The sequence below is a fragment of the Podarcis filfolensis genome, assembly GCF_964270895.1.
Source record: "Podarcis filfolensis genome assembly, chromosome: 13".
NCBI classification, from domain to species: Eukaryota; Metazoa; Chordata; class Lepidosauria; order Squamata; family Lacertidae; genus Podarcis; species Podarcis filfolensis.
The window spans coordinates 2,348,607-2,376,074 of NC_139615.1; the positions used below are offsets into that span (position 1 = coordinate 2,348,607).

At 51.6% G+C, this 27,468-nt stretch overlaps 2 protein-coding genes across 2 annotated transcripts in view; one reads left to right on the plus strand and one right to left on the minus strand.

The window, feature by feature from the left end:
• The window catches only part of EPHB4 (EPH receptor B4), a 53,459-nt gene extending 40,545 nt beyond the window's left edge, over positions 1–12,914 (plus strand). Inside the window, exons 7-17 of the mRNA XM_083580850.1 lie at positions 931–1,055; positions 1,194–1,350; positions 2,879–2,981; positions 3,271–3,341; positions 4,269–4,382; positions 4,610–4,857; positions 6,277–6,492; positions 7,772–7,921; positions 9,065–9,258; positions 10,809–10,964; positions 11,167–12,914. Of these exons, the coding sequence (XP_083436976.1) occupies positions 931–1,055; positions 1,194–1,350; positions 2,879–2,981; positions 3,271–3,341; positions 4,269–4,382; positions 4,610–4,857; positions 6,277–6,492; positions 7,772–7,921; positions 9,065–9,258; positions 10,809–10,964; positions 11,167–11,278 (1,646 nt within the window). The 3' untranslated portion in view covers positions 11,279–12,914. The remainder of the gene's footprint in view (positions 1–930; positions 1,056–1,193; positions 1,351–2,878; positions 2,982–3,270; positions 3,342–4,268; positions 4,383–4,609; positions 4,858–6,276; positions 6,493–7,771; positions 7,922–9,064; positions 9,259–10,808; positions 10,965–11,166) is intronic.
• A 6,886-nt stretch (positions 12,915–19,800) lies between these two features.
• LOC310747006 (C-type natriuretic peptide 2-like) lies at positions 19,801–26,911 on the minus strand. The gene is made up of 3 exons (XM_083581298.1): positions 26,377–26,911; positions 25,846–26,129; positions 19,801–20,043 (listed from the first exon to the last, which is right to left on the minus strand). Exons 1-2 carry the CDS (start codon positions 26,449–26,451, stop codon positions 25,848–25,850), a joined length of 357 nt encoding a protein of 118 aa, XP_083437424.1. The 5' UTR covers positions 26,452–26,911; the 3' UTR covers positions 19,801–20,043; positions 25,846–25,847.
• Positions 26,912–27,468: the final 557 nt, after the last annotated feature.

Genomic DNA, 27,468 nt, shown 5'->3' on the forward strand with positions numbered 1-27,468 from the left:
GCTTGGAAACGTCCTGGGAGCCAATGTAGATCTCTCAGGACTGGTGTTATATGGTCTTGGCAGCCGCTCCCAGTCCCCGGTCTAGCTGCCGCATTCTGGATCAGTTGTAGTTTCCGGATCACCTTCAAAGGCAGCCCCACATAGACCGCATGACAGTAGTCCAAGCAGGAGATAACCAGAGCATGCTCCACTTTGGCCAGACAGTCCGTGGGCAGGGAGGGTCTCATCCTGCGTACCAGATGGAGCTGGTAGACAGCTGCCCTGGACACAGAACTGACCTGCACCTCCATGGACAGCGGTGAGTCCAAAATGACTCCCAGGCCGCACACCTGGTCCTTCAGGGGCACAGTTGCCCCATTGAGGACCAGGGAGTCCTCCACACCTGCCCCCCTCCCGTACTACTGTCTTGTCAGGATTCAACCTCAATCTGTTAGCCGCCATCCATCCTCCAACCGCCTCCAGACACTCACACAGGACCTTCACCGCCTTCGCTGGTTCTGATATGAAAGAAAGATAGAGCTGGGTATCATCTGCATATTGATGGACACCCAGCCCAAACCCCCTGATGATCTCTCCCAGCGGCTGCATGTAGATGTTGAAAAGCATGGGGGAGAGGACAGAACCCCGAGGCACCCCACAAGTGAGAGCCCAGGGGTCTGAACACTCATCCCCCACCACCACTTTCTGGACACGGCCCAGGAGGAAGGAGCAGAACCACCGTAAAACAGTGCCCCCAGCTCCCAGCCCCTCTAGACGGTCCAGAAGGATGTTATGGTCGATGGTGTCAAAGACTTCTGTTGCTGGACCCAAGACGGATGGGAGCTGTAGCTTTGAGTTCCAGTGCTACATGCGAGAGAGTCCCCAGGAAGCCTCCTAGGGGCTGCCTCATCGCCCGTGGCTCACGCAGCCCCCTATTTTCTCTCCCCACAGTCCCCCAGCCCGTCTCCGAAATCCAGCAAACGTCTGCCAGCTCCAGCGCCGTCACTTTGACTTGGCCTCCCGTTCAGCCTCCGACCGGGAGCATCCTGGACTACGAAGTCAAGTATTATGAGAAGGTGAGCAGAAGAGGGGTGAGAGACGTCGTAAGGGACCTCCAGGGGCCATCCAGCCCAACCCCCTGCGGCGTGGAGTGGGGTGTTGGAAAAGGAGCAGTTTCCCGATGCCCCTTCACCACCCCTTTCCCTCCCATGCAGAGCGGCGGGGGCACCATGTTTGTGAAGACGTCGGATAACCAGGTGACCCTGAGCGGCTTGCGGCGAGGGGCGATGTACGGGGTTCAAGTCCGTGCCCGCTCGGAGGCCGGGTACGGAACGTTTGGGCCCGAGAAGGCCTTCCAGACCCAGGGAATGGGTGAGTAATATTATCCTATGTTTCTTTCCCATTAGGATAAATCAATCCTTCTTTTCTTTTTTGTCTTTTTAACTTTATTCTTACTCTTATGTTGTGATGTTTTTTCTTCTGTATTGAATTTTTCCATACTTACCTTCGTTGTAAATGATCATTTATGTCTGTATTTTAAACCAATAAAGATTTTTAAAAGGTAAAGGTAAACAGACCCCTGACTATTAGGTCCAGTCGTGGCCGACTCTGGGGTTGCGGTGCTCATCTCGCTTTATCGGCCGAGGGAGCCGGTGTACAGCTTCCAGGTCATGTGGCCAGCATGACTAAGCCGCTTCTGGCGAACCAGAGCAGCGCACGGAAACGCCGTTTACCTTCCCACCAGAGCGGTACCTATTTATCTACTTGCACATGACGTGCTTTCGAACTGCTAGGTTGGCAGGAGCAGGGACCGAGCAACGGGAGCTCACCCCGTCGCGGGGATTCGAACCGCCGACCTTCTGATCAGCAAGTCCTAGGCTCAGTGGTTTAACCCACAGCGCCACCCGTGTCCCTTAATAAAGATTTACCATGGAAGGAAAAAAAGGATAAATCAAGCACATGGTGGGGTGCATATCTGACTAGGGGCTGGTGGGAGTTTCTGTCCAAAATGTCTGTGGGCTGGTTGGAGTGGATTGGGAATGGTACTCCAAAATGCCTTTACGTAACAGCAGGCAGACCAGTCATGTACCCAGGCCCAGTTTAAAAGGCCACGCGGCTCACTCTGCCAAAGTCCTGGCTCTAAAGAAGTGTTTCCGCCTGGCGCCTAAAGATATGTGATAATGTAAAAGCGTTTGGCGAAGGTGTCAGGCGAGCCTCCCAGGGGAGAGCATCTCACAGAGGGAACGGCGGTGTAAAAACATAAAAAACCATACAGTCAAATCATTGTTGTCGTTTAGTCGTGTCTGCCTCTTTGTGACCCCCTGGACCAGAGCATGCCAGGCACTCCTGTCTTCCACTGCCACCCGCAGTTTGGTCAAACTCATGTCCGTAGCTTCGAGAACACTGTCCCACCATCTCCTCCTCTGTCGTCCCCTTCTCCTCGTGCCCTCCATCTTTCCCAACATCAGGGTCTTTTCTAGGGAGTCTTCTCTTCTCATGAGGAGGCCAAAGTATTGGAGCCTCAGCTTCACAATCTGTCCTTCCAGTGAGCACTCAGGGCTGATTTCCTCAAGAATGGAGAGGTTGGATCTTCTTGCAGTCCATGGGACTCTCAAGAGTCTCCTCCAGCACCAGAATTCAAAAGCATCCATTCTTCGGCCATCAGCCTTCTTTATGGTCCAGCTCTCACTTTCATACATCACTACTGGGAAAACCGTAGCTTTAAATCAAATCAAATTTAACTCAAATCATAAGGAGCTTAAAAACAGAAGAATTAAATGATGTCAAAATGCATCAAAATTGTTTCTCATGTTGCATTTTAATGATGTAACGTGCCCTGGGTGCTCAGTAAATCATCGTAATTCCGATAAATCTCTCCCTGCTCTTCCATCCCCCGTAGAGTCGGGAAGCAGCACGGAGAAGTTGGCCCTCATTGTGGGAACAGCGGCATTGGGGGCGCTCCTGGTCCTGGCCGTGATCATTGTGGCCATCGTCTGCTTCCGGTAAGGTGCCGCATCCCAGAGCTGGCCGAGGGGATGTGATTAACCGGAGGTTGTGGGCGGGGCTAGATGGACACTGGGAGGAGCCGGCTGGAGGGCTGATGGGAAACGTAGTCCAAAATGGCTGTGATGGGCAGGGAGGATGGGAGCTGCAGTCAGGCGCTGGAGGGGCAGAGCACAAAGGAAATTCAAAGAGTGATTGACGCGGTTGTGGGGGAGGAGCTAAAGGGAGGGATAGTGGGCGGAGCCACTGAGTTGGCCATGACGCCATTTTGTTTCCTCCCTCTGGCAGCCGCCAGGGGTCGTCCAGGTCACGGGAGCAAGAATACTCCGACAAGCCTGGGCAGTACCTGATTGGACACGGTGAGTGAGCGGAGGCGGGCACCGTGGTGATGTCGGTGGGAGGAGCCTGGGGGTGGGAGGAGCTAAGGCAGAAAGTCCCGCGAGGGGTGGCATGTTTGGGTTAGTCCTTTGCCAGCTCCGAAAGCGATAATTTCTGACGTGCCCTGGTTTTCGGATGTAAAAATGGCATCGGGGGGCGGGGGGGAGTTTTGCTGAATTAGCAAAATGTTGGGAAACTCGGATGGGTGGCAGCGCGATGGGAAAAGCGGCAGAAACAACTCCCAAATCTAAAAATCACTTTTTAAAAGCTCAACAATTTGTCCCCCCCCAAAAATGCTCAATGACTCTGTGGACGTCAGGAAATATGGCAACCCTACGAAAGGGGTATTTTTTTAAAGCCCTATACAGCCTAGGACCCTTGTATCCACGGGACCGCCTCTCCCAGTATGCCCCACGGAGGATCTTACGGGCTTCAAACAAAAACATCTTGGAGGTCCCAGGCCACAGGGAGGTTAGGCTGGCCTCAACCAGAGCCAGGGCTTTTTCGGCCGTGGCCCCGATCTGGTGGAACACTCTGTGCCAAGAGACCAGGGCCCTGCGGGACTTGACATATTTCCGCAGGGCCTGCAAGACAGAGCTGTTCCACCAGGCCTTTGGCCAGGGCACAGTCTGACCCCCTCCTTCGACAATCCTCACTGAACTCTAGCCCAATGGTTGCCATCAATTTGATTCAGAATTGATTTTAGAATGAATTGATTTTAGAATGCTGTGTTACTTTTATTGTTGTTAGCTGCTCTGAGCCCAGCATCGGCTGGGGAGGGCAGGATGCAAATAAATTATTATTATTATTATTATTATCATCATCATCATCATTATCATAATTATCATAATTATCATAATTATCATAATTATTATGTTTATTATGTTTATGGTTCCTCTCCTCTCCAGGCACCAAAGTCTACATCGACCCTTTCACCTACGAAGACCCAAATGAGGCCGTGCGCGAGTTTGCCAAAGAGATCGATGTCTCGTACGTCAAAATCGAGGAGGTCATTGGCGCAGGTAAGGACCGACACCTTAGGTTGCAGCGGGTTGGGCTGGATGACCTTTGGGTGTCCCGACCCTTCTATGATTCTAAGTCACAGGCGATCGTAGTTTTGACCTTCACCTGCCTGAGTCTGGCTCCTGCACTGGGGCCAGATTTCCACCCCGCGAAAGCCCGGCGGGGGATCCCCGCCTGAACGGATCCCGACCTCCCTGCTCCCTCCCCTGAGTCTCTCTTCCCGCAGGCGAGTTTGGGGAGGTTTGCCGCGGCCTCCTGAAAGTGCCCGGGAAGAAGGAAATCTACGTGGCCATCAAGACCCTGAAAGGCGGCTACACCGAGAAGCGGCGGCGGGAGTTCCTCAGCGAGGCCAGCATCATGGGGCAGTTTGAGCACCCCAACATCATCCGCCTGGACGGAGTTATCACAAACAGCGTCCCCGTTATGATCGTCACCGAGTTCATGGAGAACGGAGCCCTGGACTCCTTCCTCCGGGTAAGGACGGAGGCAGGAGCCAAGAGAGGGCGGGGGGTGCAGGCCAGAGGGGGTAGGGGTCCCCCGATACTTGATAAGAAAAGCTCGGGAGACTTTTGCCCATCCTCACCTTAATAATAATAATTTATTATTTATACCCCGCCCATCTGGCTGAGTTTCCCCAGCCGCTCTGGGCGGCTCCCAATCAAATGTTAAAAACAGGACAGCATCAAATATTATAAACTTCCCTGAACAGGGCTGCCTTCAGATGTCTTTTAAAGATAGGATAGCTGCTTTTTTCCTTCACATCTGAAGGTTCCACAGGGTGGGCGCCACCACCGAGAAGGCCCTTGGCCTGGTTCCCTGTAACCTCACTTCTCGCAATGAGGGAACCGCCAGAAGGCCCTCGGCCTTAACACCTGAAGGCAGCCCTGTTTAAAGGTAAAGGTAAAGGGATCCCTGACCATTAGGTCCAGTCGCGGCTGACTCTGGGGTTGCGGCACTCATCTCGCTTTATTGGCTGAGGGAGCCGGCGTACAGCTTCCGGGTCATGTGGCCAGCAGGACTAAGCCGCTTCTGGCGAACCAGAGCAGCGCATGGAAGCGCCGTTTACCTTCCCACCGGAGCGGTACCTATTTATCTACTGGTACTTTGAGGTGCTTTCAAACTGCTAGGTTGGCAGGAGCAGGGACCGAGCAACGGGAGCTCACCCCGTCGTGGGGATTCGAACCGCCAACCTTCAGATTGGCAAGTCCTAGGCTCTGTGGTTTAACCCACAGTGTCACCCGCGTCCCAGCCCTGTTTAGGGAAGCTTTTAATGTTTAATGCATTACGGTATTTAAATATTTTGTTGGAAGCCGCCCAGAGTGGCTGGGAAAGCCCAGCCAGATGAGCGGGGTATGTATGTATGTATGTATGTATGTATGTATGTATGTATGTATGAATGAATAAATAAATAAATAAATAAATTATTATTATTATTATTATTATTATTATTATTATTATTATTATTATTACTACTGTAATCTCAGTGGAGGCTTTTTCACCCGAATTCCCCAATTTGTCACTTCTTTTGGCTGCATCGACTCTGAGCAACTGACAATATCTTTACGAAACACACGTAGACAAGGAAAGCATATATAATATATATAATTATTTTTGCTTCATACGCAGCTTGATGTTTTGGACCAAGGGTGGGCGGGCGGGTCGTCGAAAACATCTGGGGAGTGCCTTGAGTCGACGAAGGGTTAAGTTTCCACTGGGCGGGCTGGCTCCCCTAACGCGGTCTTTCTCAATCTGGAGGGGTCCCCAGATGTCGGGACTACAACTCCCATCATCCACTGGCCGCGCTCGCTAGGGATGATGGGCGTTGTAGTCCAAGAACGTCCCACGGCTGAGAAAGGCCGCCTAAGTCGCCTTCCCTGTCTTGCTTTTCCGCAGTTGAACGACGGGCAGTTCACCCCCATCCAGCTGGTGGGGATGTTGCGGGGGATCGCGTCCGGCATGCGCTACCTCTCTGACATGAGCTACGTCCACCGGGATTTAGCCGCCCGCAACATCTTGGTCAACAGCAACTTGGTCTGCAAAGTCTCCGATTTTGGCCTGTCTCGCTTTCTCGAAGAGAATTCGTCCGACCCCACCTACACCAGTTCGCTGGTACGGAAAATTGGTTCTGTGTTTCCTCCGCTCTCAATACTGTTCTGTTCTATTTTATTCTATTATTTGTTTCATAAAATGTATATACTGCTCGATTGCAGAAGGAAACCTCAAAGCTGTTTACCAAAAAAAGGACAAAACTATCGCTAAAAGATGTACAACCTTCATTTAAAACATGCAGAAAGTTAAACGTTAGCAGAGTTGACATGAACACGAGCAGCAGGAAATAACTTAAAGGGAGTAAAAAGGTTAAGTTGGTAAATAGGTTTGAATTGGTCACGCGATATAAAATAAGGGACCGCGGGGTGAGGGGGACTCGAAGAAAAAGCAGGTTGAATTTGTTTAGATTCAATTTTTGCTGTTGAAATATTGTAAAATGCAAAAATGTAAACATACTTTTTTAAAAAAAATGCAGAAAGTTAACACCACAGTAGAACAGAGCAAACCAAATTTAAACACAGACTTTCTGAACTTCTGGGTAAAAGGGTAAAGGTAAAGGGGCCCCTGACCATTAGGTCCAGTCATGGCCGACTCTGGGGTTGCGGCGCTCATCTCGCTTTATTGGCCGAGGGAGCCGGCGTACAGCTTCCGGGTCATGTGGCCAGCAGGACTAAGCCGCTTCTGGCGAACCAGAGCAGCGCACGGAAACGCCGTTTACCTTCCCTCCAGGGCGGTACCTATTTATCTACTTGCACTTTGATGTGCTTTCGAACTGCTAGGTTGGCAGGAGCCGGGACCGAGCAACGGGAACTCACCCCGTCGTGGGGATTCGAACCGCCCACCTTCTGATTGGCAAGCCCTAGGCTCTGTGGTTTAACCCGCAGTGCCACCTGCGTCCCTTGGCAGGCGTCAGACACAAAACAGTGAGGCGCCTGTCCAGTGTCAATAGGCAGGGAGTTCCAAAGACTGAGTTCTTACAGAGTTGGATGAGGTATCAGGTGGCAATTTTAGCAGTGCTGGTTCCCCAGATCTCAGCAGTCAAGGGGGCGCATGTGGGATCAGGCAGCCTTGTAGGTGAAGTTCTTAAGGGCTTTGCATAATAGCAGTAACACCTTGAACTCAGAGCAGCTTTGGTCCAGTGCAGTGAGCTACAGGGCCGAGTGGAGATTCGAACCTGGGTCTCTCTCAGGTCCTGGTCCACCACTTAAGCTCTGCATCTCACAAGGAACCCAGGCATCCTGGGAGATGAGATGAGGGCCAGCGCCTGGGTGTGTGTGTGTCAGAAGCCTCTTCCTCGCACCCTCTTCCATTGGTTGATCCTCCTGATCTCTCTCCTCAGGGCGGGAAGATCCCGATCCGGTGGACGGCCCCGGAAGCCATCGCCTTCCGCAAGTTCACCTCCGCCAGCGACGTCTGGAGCTACGGGATCGTCATGTGGGAAGTCATGTCGTTCGGGGAGAGGCCATATTGGGACATGTCAAACCAGGATGTGAGTGCCTCCCCTGCCCTCATCCAGCCTCCCCTCATGCCCTCAGATGTTCTGGACTACAGTTCCCATCAGCCCCCAGGCCAGCGCGGCCATTTCGGCCTACAGCTCCCAGCAGCCCGTAGCCAGCGCGGCCATTTTGGCCTACAGCTCCCATCAGCCCCCAGCCAGCGTGGCCATTTTGGCCTACAGCTCCCATCAGCCCCCAGCCAGCGCAGCCATTTTGGCCTACAGCTCCCATCAGCCCGTAGCCAGCGCGGCCATTTTGGCCTACAGCTCCCATCAGCCCCCAGGCCAGCGTGGCCATTTTGGCCTACAGCTCCCATCAGCCCCCAGCCAACGCGGCCATTTTGGCCTACAGCTCCCATCAGCCCCCGGCCAGCGCGGCCATTTTGGCTTATAGCTCCCATCAGCCCCCGGCCAATGTAGCCATTTTGGCCTACAGCTCCCATCAGCCCCCAGCCAATGTGGCCATTTTGGCCTGCAGCTCCCATCAGCCCCCAGCCAGGGCGGCCATTTTGGCCTACAGCTCCCATCAGCCCCCGGCCAGCGCGGCCATTTTGGCCTACAGCTCCCATCAGCCCCTAGCCAGCGCGGCCAATTTGGCCTACAGCTCCCATCAGCCCCCAGCCAGGGCAGCCATTTTGGCCTACAGCTCCCAGCAGCCCCCAGCCAGTGCGGCCATTTTGGCCTACAGCTCCCATCAGCCCCCAGCCAATGTGGCCATTTTGGCCTACAGCTCCCATCAGCCCCTAGCCAGCGCGGCCAATTTGACCTACAGCTCCCATCAGCCCCCAGCCAGGGCAGCCATTTTGGCCTACAGCTCCCATCAGCCCCCAGCCAGGGCGGCCATTTTGGCCTATAGCTCCCATCAGCCCCCAGCCAGGGCGGCCATTTTGGGCTGCGGCTTGTTGGAGCCTGATGGGAGTTGTAGTCCCTGCTTTTGAATCCTCTTATCGGCTTACAGATAAGCAACCTCTCCCACATTTTTTTCTCAGCCCGCTACCCTCCATTTTATTTTCTGATGGTCCTCTTGTCGGATGGCCCTCTGTTGTTTTTTTTAAGCTGAGGTTCATGCGTGGCAATGGGGTTGGACTAGATGTCCTTCAGGGGACCCTCCCATGATTCTGTGATTCTGCCCCCTAGGTGATAAACGCCATTGAGCAGGACTACCGGCTCCCGCCCCCTACGGACTGCCCCACTTCGCTGCACCAGCTGATGCTGGACTGCTGGCAGAAGGACCGCAACACCCGGCCCCGATTCGCCCAGATCGTCAACTCCTTGGACAAGCTGATCCGGAACCCGGCCAGCCTCAAGATCGTCTCGCGGGGGAACGGAGGGTGAGTCCGGATGAGGCCCCTCCCCTCCTCCCCGGGGAGATCTGGCCTCAGAAATAACTGCGGTTGCTGATTATTCTGCATCGGAGCTGCAACTTACCTCTCCTCCAAGGATATGTAGTTCTCTTCCACCCCCACTTTAATTCTCACAACACCCCTTTGAGGTAGGCTAGGCCGTGGGCAAGTGACTGGCTCCCCTGGGCAAGTGATTTGACCCCCGCTGTCCCGGGTCCAGCGCTCTAACCACTACACCGCCGCTGCCTCCCCAAGGAGATAGCTTCCAACCAGGAGACGCCATCGAGGATTGAACCCGAGACCTTCCGCTCATGAGGCAAAGGCTTTGCCATTAAGTTGCAGCCCTTCTCTAGGACTGAATGTGGGTTTGGGGGACCCATATCTGGGGGCTTGCGGACACGGTCAGATTTCAGAGGTGGCTGCCCCGGGGTAATTGACCCTTGCAGAATCATAGAGTTGGAAGGTACAGGCAACTCCCCATGTACACAAAATCAAGGCATAATAATAATAATAATTTATTATTTATACCCCACCCATCTGGCTGGGTCTCCCCAGCCACTCTGGGCAGCTTCCAACCAAATATTAAAAACAATACAGCGTCGGACATTAAAAACTTCCCTAAACAGGGCTGCCTTCAGTTGTCTTTTAAAATAAAATACAGTGGTACCTCGGGATGCGAATGGGATCCGTTCCGGAGCCCCGTTCGCATCCCGAACAAAGTGTAAGACGCGACAGCGCGTCTGCGTGTGCACGGGCTGCGTTTTGCTGCTTCCGCGCATGCGCGCCATGTCATTTTTGACCGTCTGCGCATGCGCGAGCGGCGAAACCCGGAAGTAACGCGCTCCGTTACCTCCGGGTCGCCACGGAGCGCAACATAAAAGCGCTCAACCTGAAGGGTATTTATCACGAAGTATGACTGTAGTTGTTTATTGCTTTGACATCTGGTGGGAGGGCGTTCCACAGGGCGGGTGCCACCACCGAGAAGGCCCTCTGCCTGGGTCCCTGTAACTTCGCTTCTCGCAGGGAGGGAATCGCCAGAAGGCCCTTGGAGCTGGACCCAGGTGTCCGGGGTGGAGACACTCCTTCAGGTCTACTGGGCCTTTGAGGCCAGTTAGGGCTTTAAAGGTCAGCCCCAACACTTTGAATTGTGCTCGGAAACGTGCATCCCCTCGAACCCAGAACGGGCACAGAAAGGGACAAAAATGGCGTCTAGCAATCCCACCAGCATTTGAGGTTTTCCAAAGGGTTTTTGGAGGCTTTTCAGAGGGTGCTTGCAGGCTTTTCCCACGGCGTTCCCAATCCATGGGATTTCACGTGCCTCGGAACGTAACCCCCACGTAAATGGGAGAGTTCCCTGATTGCTTGTATTTTGGCCAATTGTTTTTTAGCGGTTTTCCATCATTTTTAACAAATTGTAGTGCAAATCAGCGCAAATTTAATACGGATTTAAAGGCTGACTTCCGTGATTCTGTGGCTTCTGTCTCCCTCACTCCTCTGCTCTCTCTCTCTCTCTCTCCTTCCGCCCCCCACAATCTCAGGCCGTCCCACCCCCTCCTGGACCAGCGCCTGCCCCATTACTCCTCCTTCGCATCCATCGGCGACTGGCTCCGCGCCATCAAGATGGGGCGCTACGAAGAGAATTTCGCCGGCGCCGGGTTCACCTCCTTCGAGCTGGTCAGCCAACTCTCCACCGAGTGAGTGAGCCTGCGGAGCAAGGAGGGTCCCAAGACCCTTGTGGGCGGGGAGACGGGGCAGCGAGTTTGAGGTGCGGCGGTAATGCCGCACTGAAATCGCATCTGTGGTTCCCGCATAACGGGGTTGGACTAGATGACCGCATGGGGTCCCTTCCAACTGTGATGACTCCTCTCTCCTCCTCCCTTGGCTTTCCCTCTCCAGAGACCTCCTCCGGATCGGCGTGACATTGGCCGGACATCAGAAGAAAATCTTGTCCAGCATTCAGAACATGCGTGTTCAGAGCAAGTCCGGCTCGTCTTTGGGACCCTACTGACCGCAGAGGAAGGAAACGGTCCGAAATTATTGCGTTTTGACTGTTCTTCCCCCTCCTCAATCAAACGGTGACGATTGTGGCCTCTTGACTTGGGACATCGGCTGCCTCCCTCCTTCCTGCTCGTCTCTCTTATTTTTCACTTATTTTTCAGTTTTGGAACAGCGTATTCCGTGGGGAATAATTCGGCTTTCTCTCTCCCCCGCCACGTATCCTCTCATCCTTTGGCACAGAAAGGGATGGAAAGATGATTTAACTGTTCAAGCGCGGTGAGGATAGTCCTTTTTTTGCCAGTCGAGTCGCCACGAATGGCCGCTCCCGGGTCGAGGAGTCGCTTTCGGTACCCGCCGGGCCACTTTTCAAGATGGCCGAACGCAGCGGCAAAAAAGATGGCTGCCAAATCCACAGCGTCTTCCGTTCCTGCCGTTTTGGCACCTTCACATGACCTTCCGTGGCTCCGAAACTTCTGAACGTTGGAAAAGCCAAAGATGGCCTCCCATCGGGCCAAGTTTCCCGGACCGCGGTTCGCGCCACAAAATGGCCGCCCTCCCGTTGTCTTCCGGAGCGGCTGGCCTGTTTGTTGGAGGTTGCAAGGTGGCCGCCTGGTGGGAGGAATGAGGTGGCCGCTGAGGGAAATGAAATTCCTTTGCCACCTGGCCTTCAAGATGGCCACCCCTCTCTGCTTGGTGGCAACGTTTTCAAAATGGAGGCTGATGGATCCCTGTCTTTCTGCCATTTTGGGGTGTGTTTTAAAAACTTTGGCCCACCATGGTGCTGTATGGAGGATTTGTGTGGGATGATCACCAGAGGCCTTATACAATTTGTCGTCCGTCCTTTTGGGGTGACGGGGAGGGCGGCCGCCCGTTGTCTACCGATTTCTGGAAATGTGGAGCCTTACTTGAATCTAAATGGACATATTCCATTATAATAAAGGGACGGGGGTCAAGGTTTCTGCACACTTTGACGTGCAGCCCCTGACTCTCCACGTCCCGAAAGCCAAAGAGGGACTGTCATTGGCATGCCACGGGCAGTGCCGCATTCGCCAGAGTGCAACTTGTCGCCACGCAAAGCTGGAGGGAAATGGCAGCTGTGTAGTGATGTCATCAGGAGCAGGAGTGATGTCATCTCTGCCTGCCGAATCTATGAGCTTTCAAGGACGCGCATGCCACAGAGAAGGGTTAAACCGCCGCGTTGAAATAACCATATGACAATCAGAAGACTCTGCACTTTCTGATGATGTCACTGTGATGATGTCACAGGAGAGGAAAGTGAAGCTTTTGCTCTGGGATGTCTCAAACTGCCTTCTTATGGCTTTCGCCACTCGAGACCAATAATACCCTAGAGACTGTTAGGGATGTCCTGGGCACTGGACTGCGATGCCATCGTGGTGCGAGAGCAAGACCGTTCTCTCTGTGACGTCATCCCCGTGTGCCGGGAGAACTGGTGGCAGAAGGAGATGCCTAGTTTCGCTCTCTTGATGACATCGAAACAAAGTGCCTCCAGATAAAGTGTGGGCGCTGAGAGGTGATGTCACGGGAACAGGCCTGTGATGTCGTTACAAAGCGCTTCTCCTTTTGTATCATTTTGTTAACCTTCATATTGAAGGTGGTGATTTTCCTTTTTATTAAAAAAACAAAAAGTATATGAAACCGAGGGGAATATGACTGCCTGGGTTGGGTGTGTGTGTGTGGAGTGGAACGGGGGACAGAAATTGTCGGGGGGGGGGCATAATTTGATGCTGCAATTATACCCCCTTCTCCCTTATTTTCTGGAACAGAAAGAGTCAAAGGTTCCACCGCCCAGGGATGCCAAATTGAAAGCATTGGGTTCCAGATTCCACAGCAGTTGGGATTTCCGTTCCCATGTCTACCTGGAATCGCAAACTTTCTTTTTGTCTCCCAGCAGGAAAAGTGGCTAGTAGCCATATTTATCCTCCACAAAATTATCTTAATCCAGGCATAGGCAAACTTGGCCCGCCAGATGTTTTGGAAGTACAACTCCCATCATCCCTAGCTAACAGGACCAGTGGTCAGGGATGATGGGAGTTGTAGTCCCAAAACATCTGGAGGGCCGAGTTTGCCTATGCCTGGTCTAGACCTCTTTTGGTAGCTAAGACAGGCTGGCAAGGCATTCTTGCTGTGGTTGTTGTTGAGTCGTTTAGTCGTGTCCGACTCTTCGTGACCCCCTGGACCAGAGCACGCCAGGCCCTCCTGTCTTCCACTGCCTCCCGCAGTTTGGTCAAACTCATGCTGGTAGCTTCAAGAACACTGTCCCACCATCTCGTCCTCCGTTGTCCCCTTCTCCTTGTGCCCTCCATCTTTCCCAACATCAGGGTCTTTTCCAGGGAGTCTTCTCTTCTCATGAGGTGGCCAAAGTCTTGGAGCCTCAGCTTCAGGATCTGTCCTTCCAGTGAGCACTCAGGGCTGATTTCCTTCAGAATGGAGAGGTTGGATCTTCTTGCAGTCCAAGGGACTCTCAAGAGTCTCCTCCAGCACCAGAATTCAAAAGCATCCATTCTTCGGCGATCAGCCTTCTTGATGGTCCAGCTCTCACTTCCATACATCACTACTGGGAAAACCAGAGCTTTAACTATACAGACCTTTGTTGGCAAGGTGATGTCTCTGCTTTTTAAGATGCTGTCTAAGTTTGTCATTGCTTTTCTCCCAAAAAGCAGGCGTCCTTTAATTTTGTGGCTGCTGTCACCATCTGCAGTGATCATGGAGCCCAAGGAAGTAAAATCTCTCACTCATAGATATATATATACTTACTTATTTGATTTCTATACTGCCCTTCACCCAGGCACCACAAGATGGTATATCATCTGAAAACACAAAAATAATACATAAGGGAATCCCACCAGCGGGATCCGAGTGCGAGAGTGACCGTCTCCCCTTTTGTGGTTTCCGGAAATTGTTAAGCTGAAGCACTGTTACCTCTGACCGTGGAGCCATCGCTAGGCCTCTCCTCCTCCGTGGATTTGTCTAGACCTTTTCTAAAGCCATCTAGGCCAGTGACCGTCGCTGCCTCCTGTATCAGGGAGTTCCATAGGTTAACTGCACCCGGCGTAGCTCCGTTTGGGGAGCTAGTGGGAGAGAGGGCTGTTGCCTTCAGGAACAGCTCGTGGGCTTTCCAGAGACAGCGGTTGCTGTGCCGGATGAGGCCTGTTTGGTCAAATCCCGCTTAACTGGAAGAACTTTCTAACTGTAAGAGCCGTTTGACGGTGGAATGGTTTCGGGGAGGTTTGTGGGCTTTCCTTCCTCGGAGATTTTTAAGCAGATGGCCATCTGTCATGGATGCTTTAATAATAATAATAATAATAATAATAATAATAATAATAATAATAATAATTTATTTATACCCCACCCATCTGGCTGAGTTTCCCCAGCCACTCTGGGCGGCTCCCAATCAAGTGTTAAAAACAGTACAGCGTTAAATATTAAAAACTTCCCTAAGCAGGGCTGCCTTCAGATGTCTTTTAAAGATAAGATAGCTGCTTATTTCCTTTACATCCGATGGGAGGGCGTTCCACAGGGAGGGCGCCACCACCGAGAAGGCCCTCTGCCTGGTTCCCTGTAGCTTTGCTTGTCGCAATGAGGGAACCGCCAGAAGGCCCTCGGAGCTGGACCTCAGTGTCCAGGCTGAACGATGGGGGTGGAGACGCTCCTTCAGGGATACTGGGCCTTTGAGGCCGTTTAGGGCTTTCAAGATCAGCACCAACACTTTGAATCGTGCTCGGAAACGTACTGGGAGCCAATGCAGATCTCTCAGGACCGGTGTTATGTGGTCCCGGCGGCCGCTCCCAGTCACCAGTCTAGCTGCCGCATTCTGGATTAATTGCAGTTTCTGAGTCACCTTCAAAGGTAGCCCCATGTAGAGCACATTGCAGTAGTCCAAGCGAGAGATAACTGGAGCATGCACCACTCTGGCCAGACAGTCCACTGGCAGGGAGGGTCTTAGCCTAGTAGTTGAGATCGCGGCCTTGCGCGGGGTTGGTCTAGATGACCCTCAGGGACCCCTCCAGTACCACGATTTTTGGAACTCTCCATCCAAACTGGACCCAGAGTTCCTGGATCCTTCGCACCGCTCTGGAGCGGGAGAGAGAGCAAGTAAAGGAAAAGGGAGAACGTTCTCCACCCAAAATAGCAGGAAGTGAGGAAGGAAACTGACTGGGCATAAATCCATTGAGAAGACTCCTTTTTTCCAGGGAAGGGAAGCCACAGGTCAGATTCCTTGTGCAGAGACACAATGGGGAAGAGGATGGGGGTTAATGGCTCTCTTGATTTATCGGTGTTCCGAGGGCCAAGCCCATGTTGATCCCATGCAGCTGGCTCCCACTCGAAGGACCTAAACTGCTTTTTTGGGGGGCTGTGTGTGTGTGTGTGTGTGTGTGTGTGTGTGTGTGTCCCGGAAGCCCAACCCAAGAGGGAGGCAGATCTGAAATGTGGCAGAGACGTGAGGCTCGTGCAAATTCGGGAACTCCCGACTCCAAAGGCGGCCACATTCCTTCTGGAAGATTCAGTCCAGAGGGACCCTTTAAAAATAATATTGGAAGGTTTTAGCGTCCACTAAGGCCTGTGTCTGCAGCCCAACCCAGTTTAAGCCAGAATGTGCATTCTGCAGATGGCTTTGAAAACCTTGCACCCAGGTTTTTTGCCATTTTTGCTCGGATTGGTAGCACAGGTTACCAGCAGGTTCACAAAATTACAGTTCCCAGAGGTCTCTTAAATGGGGCTGAGGGCCGCCAGCAATAACAAAGAGACTTTAAGGCCAGGCTCAGCAATTTTTTTCAGCAGGGGGCTAGTCCACTGTCCCTCAGACCTTGTGGGGGGCCAGACGATATGAACGAATTCCTATGCCCCACGAATAACCCAGAGATGCATTTTAAATAAAAGGACACATTCTACTCATGTAAAAAACACGATTTAGAAGGCGATTGGGCCAAATTTGGCCCCTGGGCCTTTGTTGGCCTACCCACGCTTTAAGGCAGTGATCCTCTATTCGGTTACCCTAGATGCAAACCCCACTGAACTTAAGCATTTGCTTCCGAGTAATTTCAGGGACACGGGTAGCGCTGTGGTCTAAACCACAGAGCCTGGGACTTGCCGATCAGAAGGTCGGTGGTTCGAATCCCCGCAATGACGGGGTGAGCTCCTGTGGCTCAGTCCCTGCTCCTGCCCACCTAGCAGTTCGAAAGCACATCAAAGTGCAAGTAGATAAATAGGTACCGCTCTGGCGGGAAGGTCAACGGCGTTTCCATGCACTGCTCTGGTTCGCCAGAAGCGGCTTAGTCCTGCTGGCCACATGACCCGGAAGCTGTACGCCGGCTCCCTCGGCCAGGAAAGCGAGATGAGCGCCGCAACCCCAGAGTCAGTCACGACTGGACCAAATGGTCAGGGGTCCCTTTACCTTTACCTAATTTCAATCAGTAGAGCACAAGAATCTCAAGGTTGTGGATTAAAGCTCCACATTGGGTGAAAGATTCCTGCATTGCAGCGGGTTGGACTGGATGACCCTCGGGGTCCCTACCACTTGTCTATGATTTGCTGGCATCTAGGACAACACGGCGAAGCACTTCCCGTCTATAATTTACTTCCAATCCTTACGATAACTTGCAAGGCAGGAGCAGGGAGCGTGTGTGGCTCTGCAGATTTATGGAATCCTAGAATTGTGGCCGAAGAATGGATGCTTTTGAATTCTGGTGCTGGAGGAGACTCTTGAGAGTCCCATGGACTGCAAGAAGATCCAACCTCTCCATTCTGAAGGAAATCAGCCCTGAGTGCTCACTGGAAGGACAGATCCTGAAGCTGAGGCTCCAAGATTTTGGCCCCCTCATGGGAAGAGAAGACTCCCTGGAAAAGACCCTGATGTTGGGAAAGATGGAGGGCACAAGGAGAAGGGGACGACGGAGGACGAGATGGTGGGACAGTATTCTCGAAGCGACCAGCATGAGTTTGACCAAACTGCGGGACGCAGCGGAGGACGGGGTGTCTGGTGTGCTCTGGTCCAGGAGGCCACGAAGAGTCGGACACCACTAAATGACTCAACAACAACAACAAGAATTGTGGCATTGGAAGAGACGCAAAGGGGCATCTAGTCCAATCTCCTGCAGTGCAGGAATGAAAGCTATCGATCGCATTTCTGTAATGCTTTCCCTTCAAATTAATCCCCAAGTGGAACTTCCTGGGATCATCTAGTTGGCTCTGGCAATTATGACTACTGTATTTTTCGCCCTATAGGACGCACTTTTCCCCCTCCAAAAATGAAGGGGAAATGTGTGTGCGTCCAATGGGGCGAATGCAGGATTTCGCTGAAGCCTGGAGAGCGAGAGGGGTCAGTGCGCACCGACCCCTCTCGCTCTCCAGGCTTCAGGAAGCTATCCGCAAGCCTGGGGAGCCCGCGGGAGGTCCCGCGGGCTCGCAAGGTTTGCGGGCAGCAGCCTGCAACCCAAAAGCTCGGGGGACAGCGGGGAGGCGCAGCGCCGCCACCCCGTTATTCCCCGACCTGATCTGGAGGCTGGCGGGGGGGGAGGAAGCAAGCTTGCTTCTCCCCCCCGCCAGCCCCACAACCTCAGGGGATAGCGGGGTAGCGGAGCACCGCCACCCCGTTATTCCCCGACCTGATCTGGAGGCTGGCGGGGGGGGGGGGGAGAAACAAGCTTGCTTCTCCCCCCCCCGCCAGCCTCACAAACTCGGGGGACAGCGGGGCAAGCCGCTGCCCCACGGAGGCTAGAGAGGCTGTCCCTGAAGGCAGAAGAGAGAGACGGAGTGCTCCGTCTCCCTCTTCTAGCTTGGGGATGGCTGCGCAAACCTGGGGGGGAAATAAAAATTTTTTCCTTGATTTCCCCCCCAAAAAACTAGGTGCGTCCTATGGGCCGGTGCGTCCTATAGGGCGAAAAATACGGTATATTATCGCATGGCTCATTTTGCAAAGACTCCCGGTTCTTCCCAAAGGCCCACGCAGAATGCAGCTGCCACAAAAACCGGTCCACCCAGTGCAAATTTCTCCTGGGTTCAATATGGTACCCCTTGCTGAGTGTCCGCGCTGCGCACAGGGCTCCTTTCACACATGCAGTTTGGGGTAACCTTCAGACTCCTTTCTGAAGCATTTTGCAAAGAGGCAGCTGGGGAAAGAGGGTGTGCTGCTGTTTTCCCCTTTCTAGTAGTCCACAAAGCCAGGTCGAGAGAAGCGAGGCCACAGGTTTCAAAGAGGAACAGCGACCCCGTGTGGCCTCACTGAGCTGTGCCGCCCCTGGAAATCTGTAAACCTTTGTGGAAAGTAAAGGTAAAGGGACCCCTGACCGTTAGGTCCAGTCGTGGCCGACTCTGGGGTTGCGGCGCTCATCTCGCTTTATTGGCCGAGGGAGCCGGCGTACAGCTTCCGGGTCATGTGGCCAGCAGGACTAAGCCGCTTCTGGCGAACCAGAGCAGCGCACGGAAACACCGTCTACCTTCCCGCCGGAGCGGTACCTATTTATCTACATGCACTTTGACATGCTTTCAAACTGCGAGGTTGGCAGGAGCAGGGACCGAGGAACGGGAGCTCACCCCGTCATTGCGGGGATTTGAACCGCCGACCTGATCGGCAAATCCTAGGCTCTGTGGTTTAACCCACAGTGCCACCCGCGTCCCGTGTGGAAAGTGCTTGCCGTTAATACATGTTCGCTGGAGAGCTTAACCCAGGGGTCAGCAAGCTTTTTCAGCAGGGGGCCGGTCCACCGTCCCTCAGACCTTGAGGAGGGCCGGACTATATGTTTGGGGGGAGGAATGAATGAATTCCTATGCCCCACAAATAACCCAGAGATGCATTTTAAATAAAAGGGAACATTATACTCATGTAAAAACACACTGATTCCTGGACCGTCCACTGGCTGGATTTAGAAGGCGATTGGGCCGTATCCGGCCCCTGGGCCTTAGTTTGCCTACCCATGCCTTAACCCATCATGTCATGCCTTAATTTGCACTCAGGGCTCTCAGACCCAGAAACCTGTTTCTCATGCCAGCCTCCCATCTCTGAAACACTACTTCCAATGCTGTATGTGCGTATTCTCACCCCCTGCAGGCCAGATGGGAAACCCGTAAGCAGGATCGGAGCACAAGAGCCACTCTTGTGATTTCCAGCAGAGCGTAGCTAACATGGTTCGCGGCCCTCAATAATCCTCCCCTCCTCCTGGTTTGTCCCCTCCTCTTTTAAAGCCATCCAAGATGGAAGCAATCACTGCCTCCAGTGGCAGGGAGTTCCGCAGGTGAACTGAAGAAGGACTTTCTGCTACCTGCCCTGACAGTGTGCGATGACGGGCCTGCCTTGCAAAAAAACATTTGTTAGCTCTTGACTCCTGATCCCAGAGCTGCCTTGGCTCACCACGCGGCAGGGACAACATGCTCCTTAACATGCAGAGAGGCGTCCTTTTTCTCTACCCAAATCGAAAATACGCTTTGCACGGCGCGACGTTCCACAAACCTGGATGAATTTGGCAGCGAGGTTGGGTGGGGTGGGGTGGGGGAGTCAAACAGAAACAATTTTATTTTTTTTTGCAAAAAAATTAAGACAGGTTCTAATCAGTTACAAATGGCCGGCACGTTGAGACGCTTGGTGTTTGGAGTAAGTCCGTGGGGGTCAGGGTAGTGGAAGGGCTTTTGTCTTTTTTGGTCTGAAGCGGGGCAGATAGCCCGGAGGGGCAGGCACGGCGATTTATTTGCAAGCACCCGGCGGGCACTTTTGTCTGTGCAGAGTCCTTCGGCCCCTGGGGGGCTTCGTCAGAGGGGTGGCGCCTGCAAGAGAAGAGGCAGAATGAGGACATCAGAAGAGGCTTGCTGCGTCAAGGAAATCGTGGCCCATCTTGGCCAAAATTCTGGGTCTCTTTTTTTATCGATACAGCAAGAAAAAAGCGAAAACACAAATACCAAATTACACACAGGGATAACTATAGACACGGAATTTTCTTAACAAACAATAAAACATAAATTGGTCTTCAGACTAAAGACCCAACCTCCCGTCTATTCCATATTTCGATTTCATATTATTGCCAATACAGTGGTACCTCGGGTTACATATGCTTCAGGTTACATACGCTTCAGGTTACAGACTCCGCCAACCCAGAAATAGTGCTTCAGGTTAAGAACTTTGCTTCAGGATAAGAACAGAAATCATGCTCCAGTGGCGCGGCAGCAGCAGGAGGCCCCATTAGCTAAAGTGGTGCTTCAGGTTAAGAACAGTTTCAGGTTAAGTACGGACCTCCAGAACGAATTAAGTACTTAACCCGAGGTACCACTGTACACACTTTTATTGTAATTAAACTTTTTCTTAATATATCTTAATTCTTATATCTGTCTTGCAGCTATTACTGAAGTTCCTCGAATACTGCAACAGAGTTTAAACGACTATATTTATATTTCGAATATTCTTTGAAAACCTCCTGTTTTGAAGCAAATTCCTGGTTTGATTTATTTTTTATTTTTTCCGATAGACCGTCTAATTCGGTATATTCTGTCAGCTTTTGGATCCTGGTTCTCACAGTGCCCAACCAGGTGACCCAGAGCCAAACCCACAAGCAGGATCCGAGTGCGAGAGCAGCTCTTCCCCTACTCCCTGGTTTCCTGCAACTCGCATTCAGAAGCATTACGTCATGGTTAGTAGCCATCAATAGCCCTCTCTGTAAATCTACCCATTGCTCTGCCTCTGACCATGAAGGCATGGCTAGTAGCCAATTGCAACCCTCTCCTCCAGGAATTTCCCCAATTCTCTTTGAAAGCCTCCTGTGGCAGGGAGTTCCGTAGTTTAACAGCAGGTCTGCTGCTTCTGGCCCTGGAAAGAGCATATAGCAGCTGATGATGATGATGATGATGATGATGATGTTGATGATAATAATAATAATAATAATAATAATAATAATAATAATAATAATAATTTTATTTATACCCCGCCCAGCTGGCTGGGTTTTCCCAGCCAGTCTGGGCGGCTTCCAACAGAACACTAAAATACAATAACCTATTAAACATTAAAAGCTTCCCTAAACAGGGCTGCCTTTAGATGTCTTCTAAAAGTCTGGTAGTTATTTTTCTCTTTGACATCTGGTGGGAGGGTGTTCCACAGGGCGGGTGCCACCACCGAGAAGGCCCTCTGCCTGGTTCCCTGTAACCTCACTTCTCGCAGGGAGGGAACTGCCAGAAGGCCCTCGGAGCTGGACCTCAGTGTCCGGGCTGAACAATGGGGGTGGAGACGCTCCTTCAGGTGTACTGGGTCACTGGAGGTGAACCAGGAACGAGACCTTGGGAGTCCTAGTGAAAAGCTCTTCTACGATGTCAACCCAGTGTGCAGCAGCTGTGAAAAATGCGAATTCTATGCTAGCAAAGGAGCTGAAAACAGCTGCCGCCATAATTTTTAGCCTTACCAAAATTGACATACATCTGGAAAGTTCTGTCCACCTATGATCCTCCTTCGGAGACTTGAGCCTGCGTTCCCAAACCCTCAGCCCCGTTCCTTTTCCCTGGCAAGTTCCCATTGCCAAACCCTCGTATCTACGGGACCACCTCTCCTGGTCTGCCCTGCAGAGGACCTTAAGGTCCATGAATAATCATAGTTTAGAGGTCCTGGGCCCTAAGGAAGTCAGACTATCCTCCACCAGCACCAGGGCCTTCTCAGTGGTGGCTCCGACCTGGTGGAATGCTCTGTCCCAGGAGACCAGGGCCCTGCAGGATTTAACCTCCTTCCGCCTGGCCTTTAATTTGAATTCAGCCTGATCTTTTATTCCCCTTCCCTTCCCTCCCCTTTTATGAAGATCACCCGCTCTGAGACCCCACAGCTAATTCTCCCCTGGCCTCCTCGCTGGCCCAAGTAGGACCAGTGCAGCCAGCTAGCCTTTATGCTTATTTCCCCTAAATTGATTTTTGAATTTTATCGTTATTCATGTTTTTATACTGTATTTTATGCTGCTTTTATAACTGTTTTAAATTTGTTGTTAGCCGCCCTGAGCCCGGTTTTTGAACCGGGAAGGACGGGGTATAAATATATTATTATTATTATTATTATTATTATTATTATTATTATTATTGAGTCATAGAGTTGGAAGGGACCCCAAGGGTCATCCAGTCCAACCCCCTGTGTTGCAGCTAAAGGCAAAGATTGACTGCGGATGGGAGATCTGAAGGCTGGAGAGGTCCCAGGTGAGGGAGTGACACCTGCCACACATGCATCCTGGCGAATCATCTTCCTGAATTGGATGGGGACAAGCAACAGTTGTCGAAAAGGAAGTATATACAGTGGTACCTCGGGTTACATACTCTTCAGGTTACAGACTCTGCTAACCCAGAAATAGTGCTTCAGGTTAAGAACTTTGCTTCAGGATGAGAACAGAAATCGTGCTCCGGCGGCACGGCGGCAGCGGGAGGCTCCATTAGCTAAAGTGGTGCTTCAGGTTAAGAACAGTTTCAGGTTAAGAACGGACCTCCGGAATGAATTAAGTACTTAACCCGAGGTACCACTGTATTCATACGTGACATAGTTAATGTAAGGAACCCACAGCCTCAAACTCTCGAGGCGTTAAAAGGGCATTTGACAAATTTATGGAGGAGGAGGAGGTGTGAAAGGTCTATGGATTGTAGCCAAATTTTACCTCCAAGCCCAGAGGCAGTCTACCTGTAGGTAACAGCTGCCAGAGGGGGACATATGGTGGGGAAAGGGTATTTGTCAGCTGTCCAGAGACAAATAATCCTGTTTGTCGGCTGTCCAGAGACATGGTCAGCAACAGGATTCTGTTTAAAGCTTATTACCGTATTTTTCGCTCTATAAGATGCACCAGACCACAAGACGCACCTAGTTTTTGGAGGAGGAAAGCAAGAAAAAAAATATTCTGAATCTCAGAAGCCAGAACAGCAAGAAGGATCTCTGCGCAGCGAAAGCAGCAATCCCTCTTGCTGTTCTGGCTTCTGGGATAGTTGCGCAGCCTGCATTCGCTCCATAAGACGCCCACACATTTCCCCTTACTTTTTAGGAGGGAAAAAGCGAGTCTTACAGAGCAAAAAATACGGTAAATCGCAACAGTACAAACACAACACGTAGGAATAAGCCAATCAAAGTTCATATGTACTACGTAACAGAGTGGTAGAGAGGACCAGCAAGCGGTGTGTTCAAAACAGATATCTAAGGACAGTCTCACATTAATTCCAACAGAAGACGTCTCAAAAGCTTCCAAAGTAAAGTCTCTCAATAGTCTTTCAAAAGTTTCAACGGAAGACGTCTCAAAAACCTCAAAAGGACAGTGTCTCTGGAATGACGCCACTGTTTCATAATAGTCTTCATCAGTCTCCACCACTCTGTTTTGTTTTTTTTTTAAATAATTTTTATTAACTGGCCAATCACATCAAATTAAATCACATCACATAAATTCCAAATTACAAAGCCAAATTTTTAAATTTTGTTGGGGGAACCCATACTTCAAGATCCAAAGGGGGATTCAGATCATCTTCTTATTACGTACTGCGTTAATGTCCAAATCAGTCCCAACATCAGTCTCCACCACTCTGTTACATTGTACATATGAACTTTGATTGGCTTATTCCTACACAGTGGTACCTCGGGTTACATACGCTTCAGGTTACATACGCTTCAGGTTACAGACTGCGCTAACCCAGAAATAGTGCTTCGGATTAAGAACTTTGCTTCAGGATGAGAACAGAAATTGTGCTCCGGCGGCACGGCAGCAGCAGGAGGCCCCATTAGCTAAAGTGGTGCTTCAGGTTAAGTACGGACCTCCGGAACGAGTTAAGTACTTAACCCGAGGTACCACTGTAATTTGAATGATATCATCATTCTATTATATATTCTTTACTAACTATTAGCCTACATGTTGTGCTTGTATTGTTGTGATTGGTTCTTAAAGCCAATTCTTATTATTAATAATAATAATAAGACGAAAAAGCACCTTATCGAAAACACATTCCGCTCCCCAATGCAAGAATCCTGGGAAGAAGAAGAAGATGAAGAAGAGTTTGGATTTGATATCCCGCTTTATCACTACCCGAAGGGGTCTCAAAGCGGCTCACATTCTCCTTTCCCTTCCTGCCCCACAACAAACACCCTGTGAGGTGAGTGGGGCTGAGAGACTTCAGAGAAGTGGGACTGGCCCAGGGTCACCCAGCAGCTGCATGTGGAGGAGCGGGGAATTGAACCCAGTTCACCAGATTACGAGTCCACCGCTCTTAACCACTACACCATGCTGGGAGCTGTAGTTTGTTACGGGTGCTGGGAGTTGTAGCTTTCGAGGGGCAAAACTATTGTTCCCAGGTTTATTTGGAGCAGCGGTTCTCAACCTGTGGGTCCCCAGATGTTGTCGGACTACAACTCCCATCACCCCTAGCTAGCAAGGCCAGACTCCTCACGGGGTCCCTGCCATGGGAGCATATTCACCCAGTGCTTTTCAAGCTGCACTGGCTCCCGGTGGAGTACAGGGTCAGGTTCAAGGTGCTGCTTTTGACCTTTAAAGCCCTTCACGGCCTAGGACCCTCGTACCTACGGGATCACCTCTCCCGGTCTGCCCCACGGAGAGCCTCAAGGTCCATAAATAGCAACACCCTAGTGGTCCCAGGCCCTAAGGAAGTCAGATTAGCCTCAACCAGAGCCAGGGCCTTTTCAACACTGGCCCCGGCCTGGTGGAACGCTCTGCCTCATGAGACCAGGGCCCTGCAGGATCTGATTTCTTTCCGCAGGTCCTGTAAGACGGAGTTGTTCCGCCTGGCCTTTGGCTTGGAGCCAGTTTGATTCCCTCCCTCCCTCTCTTTCTTTTTTCCTTTCCTTCTCCTCCTACGATGAGGCTATATTTAAATATTTTAATGTTTAAATATTTTAATGTTGCATTTTAATTTTGTTTTTAAGTTGTAATCATTCAACTTGTTTTTATTATTGCTTGTAAGCCGCTCTGAGCCCGGCCTTGGCTGGAGACGGTGGGGTATAAATAAATAAAATATTATTATTATTATTATTATTATTAGCTCAGGGATGATGGGAGTTGTAGTCCAACAACATCTGGGGACCCACAGGTTGAGAACCACTGATTTGGAGGAAGCAATGTGCTTCGCATGGGCAGGATTTCTGCTTTGCAGTGGGTTGGACTAGATGACCCTCGGGTCCCTTCTCACTCAACAATTCCATGATTCTGTGCCTGGATTCCATGAGCACTTGGAATCGATCCAAAAGGGATCCTTCTGTTCTTCCAATGCCTCCTGGTTGCCCAGGGAAGGCTCATAATAATAATAATAATAATAATAATAATAATAATAATAATAATAATAATAATAATATTTTATTTATACCCCGCCCATCTGGCTGGGTCTCCCCAGCCACTCTGGGCAGCTTCCAACAGAATATTAAAATACAATCATCTATTAAACATTAAAAGCATCCCTAACCAGGGCTGCCTTCAGATGTCTTCTAAAAGTCTGGTCGTTGTTTTTCTCTTTGACATCTGGTGGACGACCTCATAGGGACTAGTGACTTGAGTAGGCGTGTTAACCCCAGTCCAGCACCTGGAGGTGCCGAGAGAGGGGGTTTCTGAGATGCGACTCCACCCCCAGGCTTACCGTTAACACCCAAGGCCGCTGAGGGTCCCGATCCGGTCCAGCTTGATGCCAAAGCACCCTTGCTGGGCCATCTTCTTGGCTCGCCCCCGGAACTTCTTCTGGGTGCTCACAAAGTCTTTCAGGAAGTGGATCCAGGCGCGCTCCCCTGAGGAGGGGGCTGGGGGGCCGGGGGCATCGTGGAGGGGCTGCTGGCCGCGTAGGATCTGGGAGAGCGGCGGCGGGTGGTCTCCTTCGTTGGCTGACAGCAAGGCGGCCAGGTCTTCCCCAAGGATCTCCAGCAAGGACTGAAGAGGGAAGGAGACAGAGAGGAGAAATTTAACCCCCTTCAAAAAGCCCCCCCAAAAAACCATCACCCCATAAGTAGGTCCCTGTGCCCCACTCCCAAAATTCTTACCCACCAGCAATTCAATGTGCTATTTTAGATCTCCGCCAAAAAATTGGTGCATTGGAATGCTTTCGAAGATGTGGGGTCTTCGACAGAGAAGTGGGGTTTGAGTTAGAAGTGGGGTGCTCCTGGGGTCCTCTACTTACCTGGGTTGAGTGGACAGGGGTCTGGGAGGCCAGGGGCAGGAGGAAGAGGAAGAGGGAGGCAGGCAAGACCTTCATCTTTCCCCAAAAAACAAGCCAGCGAGTTTCTCCTTTGGGATGTTGGATGGGTGGGCTGCCTTGACCCCCCAGGGGCGAGCGGAAGGATGGCTTGGGTGCGTCTGGCCTGCCTGTCTCCCCGGCTGCCGTTCTTATAGGGGTGCTCGGACCACCCACCCCATCTCCCCGGGCAACAGGGGCCACCCCCTGCTGGCAAGGCCGAGGGAGCCAGGGGGGTGTCTTCCTGGGACGCGGACTGAGGGGGGCTTTTGTCCCCCAGTGAAAGGCATGTGTTGCCCAGGGGACGGGTTACGGGAAGGGGGGGGTGTGGAGAAAGGGCAGGGAGTGGGGGCTGGGGGGCTGGCTGGCTGGTGGGAAGGAAGGAAGGAAGGAAGGAAGGAAGGAAGGAAGGAAGGAAGGAAGGAAGGAAGGAAGGAAAGGCGGCCTGGATGGGTAGAGAAGCAGCAAGGGAGGGAAAGGGTTAGAATCATGGAAGGGTAGAAGGCACCCCAGGGGTCATCCAGTCCAACCCCCTGTGAGCCAGGGTTGTCTGGAAACACAGAACAGGTAATAAACCTCATAATGGGAAAGCACAAGAAATATATTGGATAATAACATCAAAATGAATTAAAAATGTATATTAGGACTATTGTCGAACAATATTTGTAAAGGAATATAGACCGATAACAGGGATGCGGGTGGCACTGTGGGTTAAACCACAGAGCCTAGGACTTGCCAATGAGAAGGTCGGCGGTTCAACATCAAAAAAAGGAAGATCATGGCCACTGGGCCCATCACCTCCTGGCAAATAGAAGGGGAAGAAATGGAGGCAGTGAGAGATTTTACTTTCTTGGGCTCAATGATCACTGCAGATGGTGACAGCAGCCACGAAATTAAAAGATGCCTGCTTCTTGGGAGAAAAGCAATGACAAACCTAGATAGCATCTTAAAAAGAAGAGACATCACCTTGCCAACAAAGGTCCGTATAGTTAAAGCTCTGGTTTTCCCAGTAGTGATGTATGGAAGTGAGAGCTGGAC

Bases quoted from the DNA above. Each gene is read 5' to 3' on its own strand.
- LOC310747006 (XM_083581298.1), bottom strand. From the start codon at position 26,451: ATGAAGGTCTTGCCTGCCTCCCTCTTCCTCTTCCTCCTGCCCCTGGCC. The intron at 26,130-26,376 runs GTAAGTAGAGGA...TTCCCTCTTCAG, and splicing joins CCCCTGTCCACTCAACCCAG to TCCTTGCTGGAGATCCTTGG.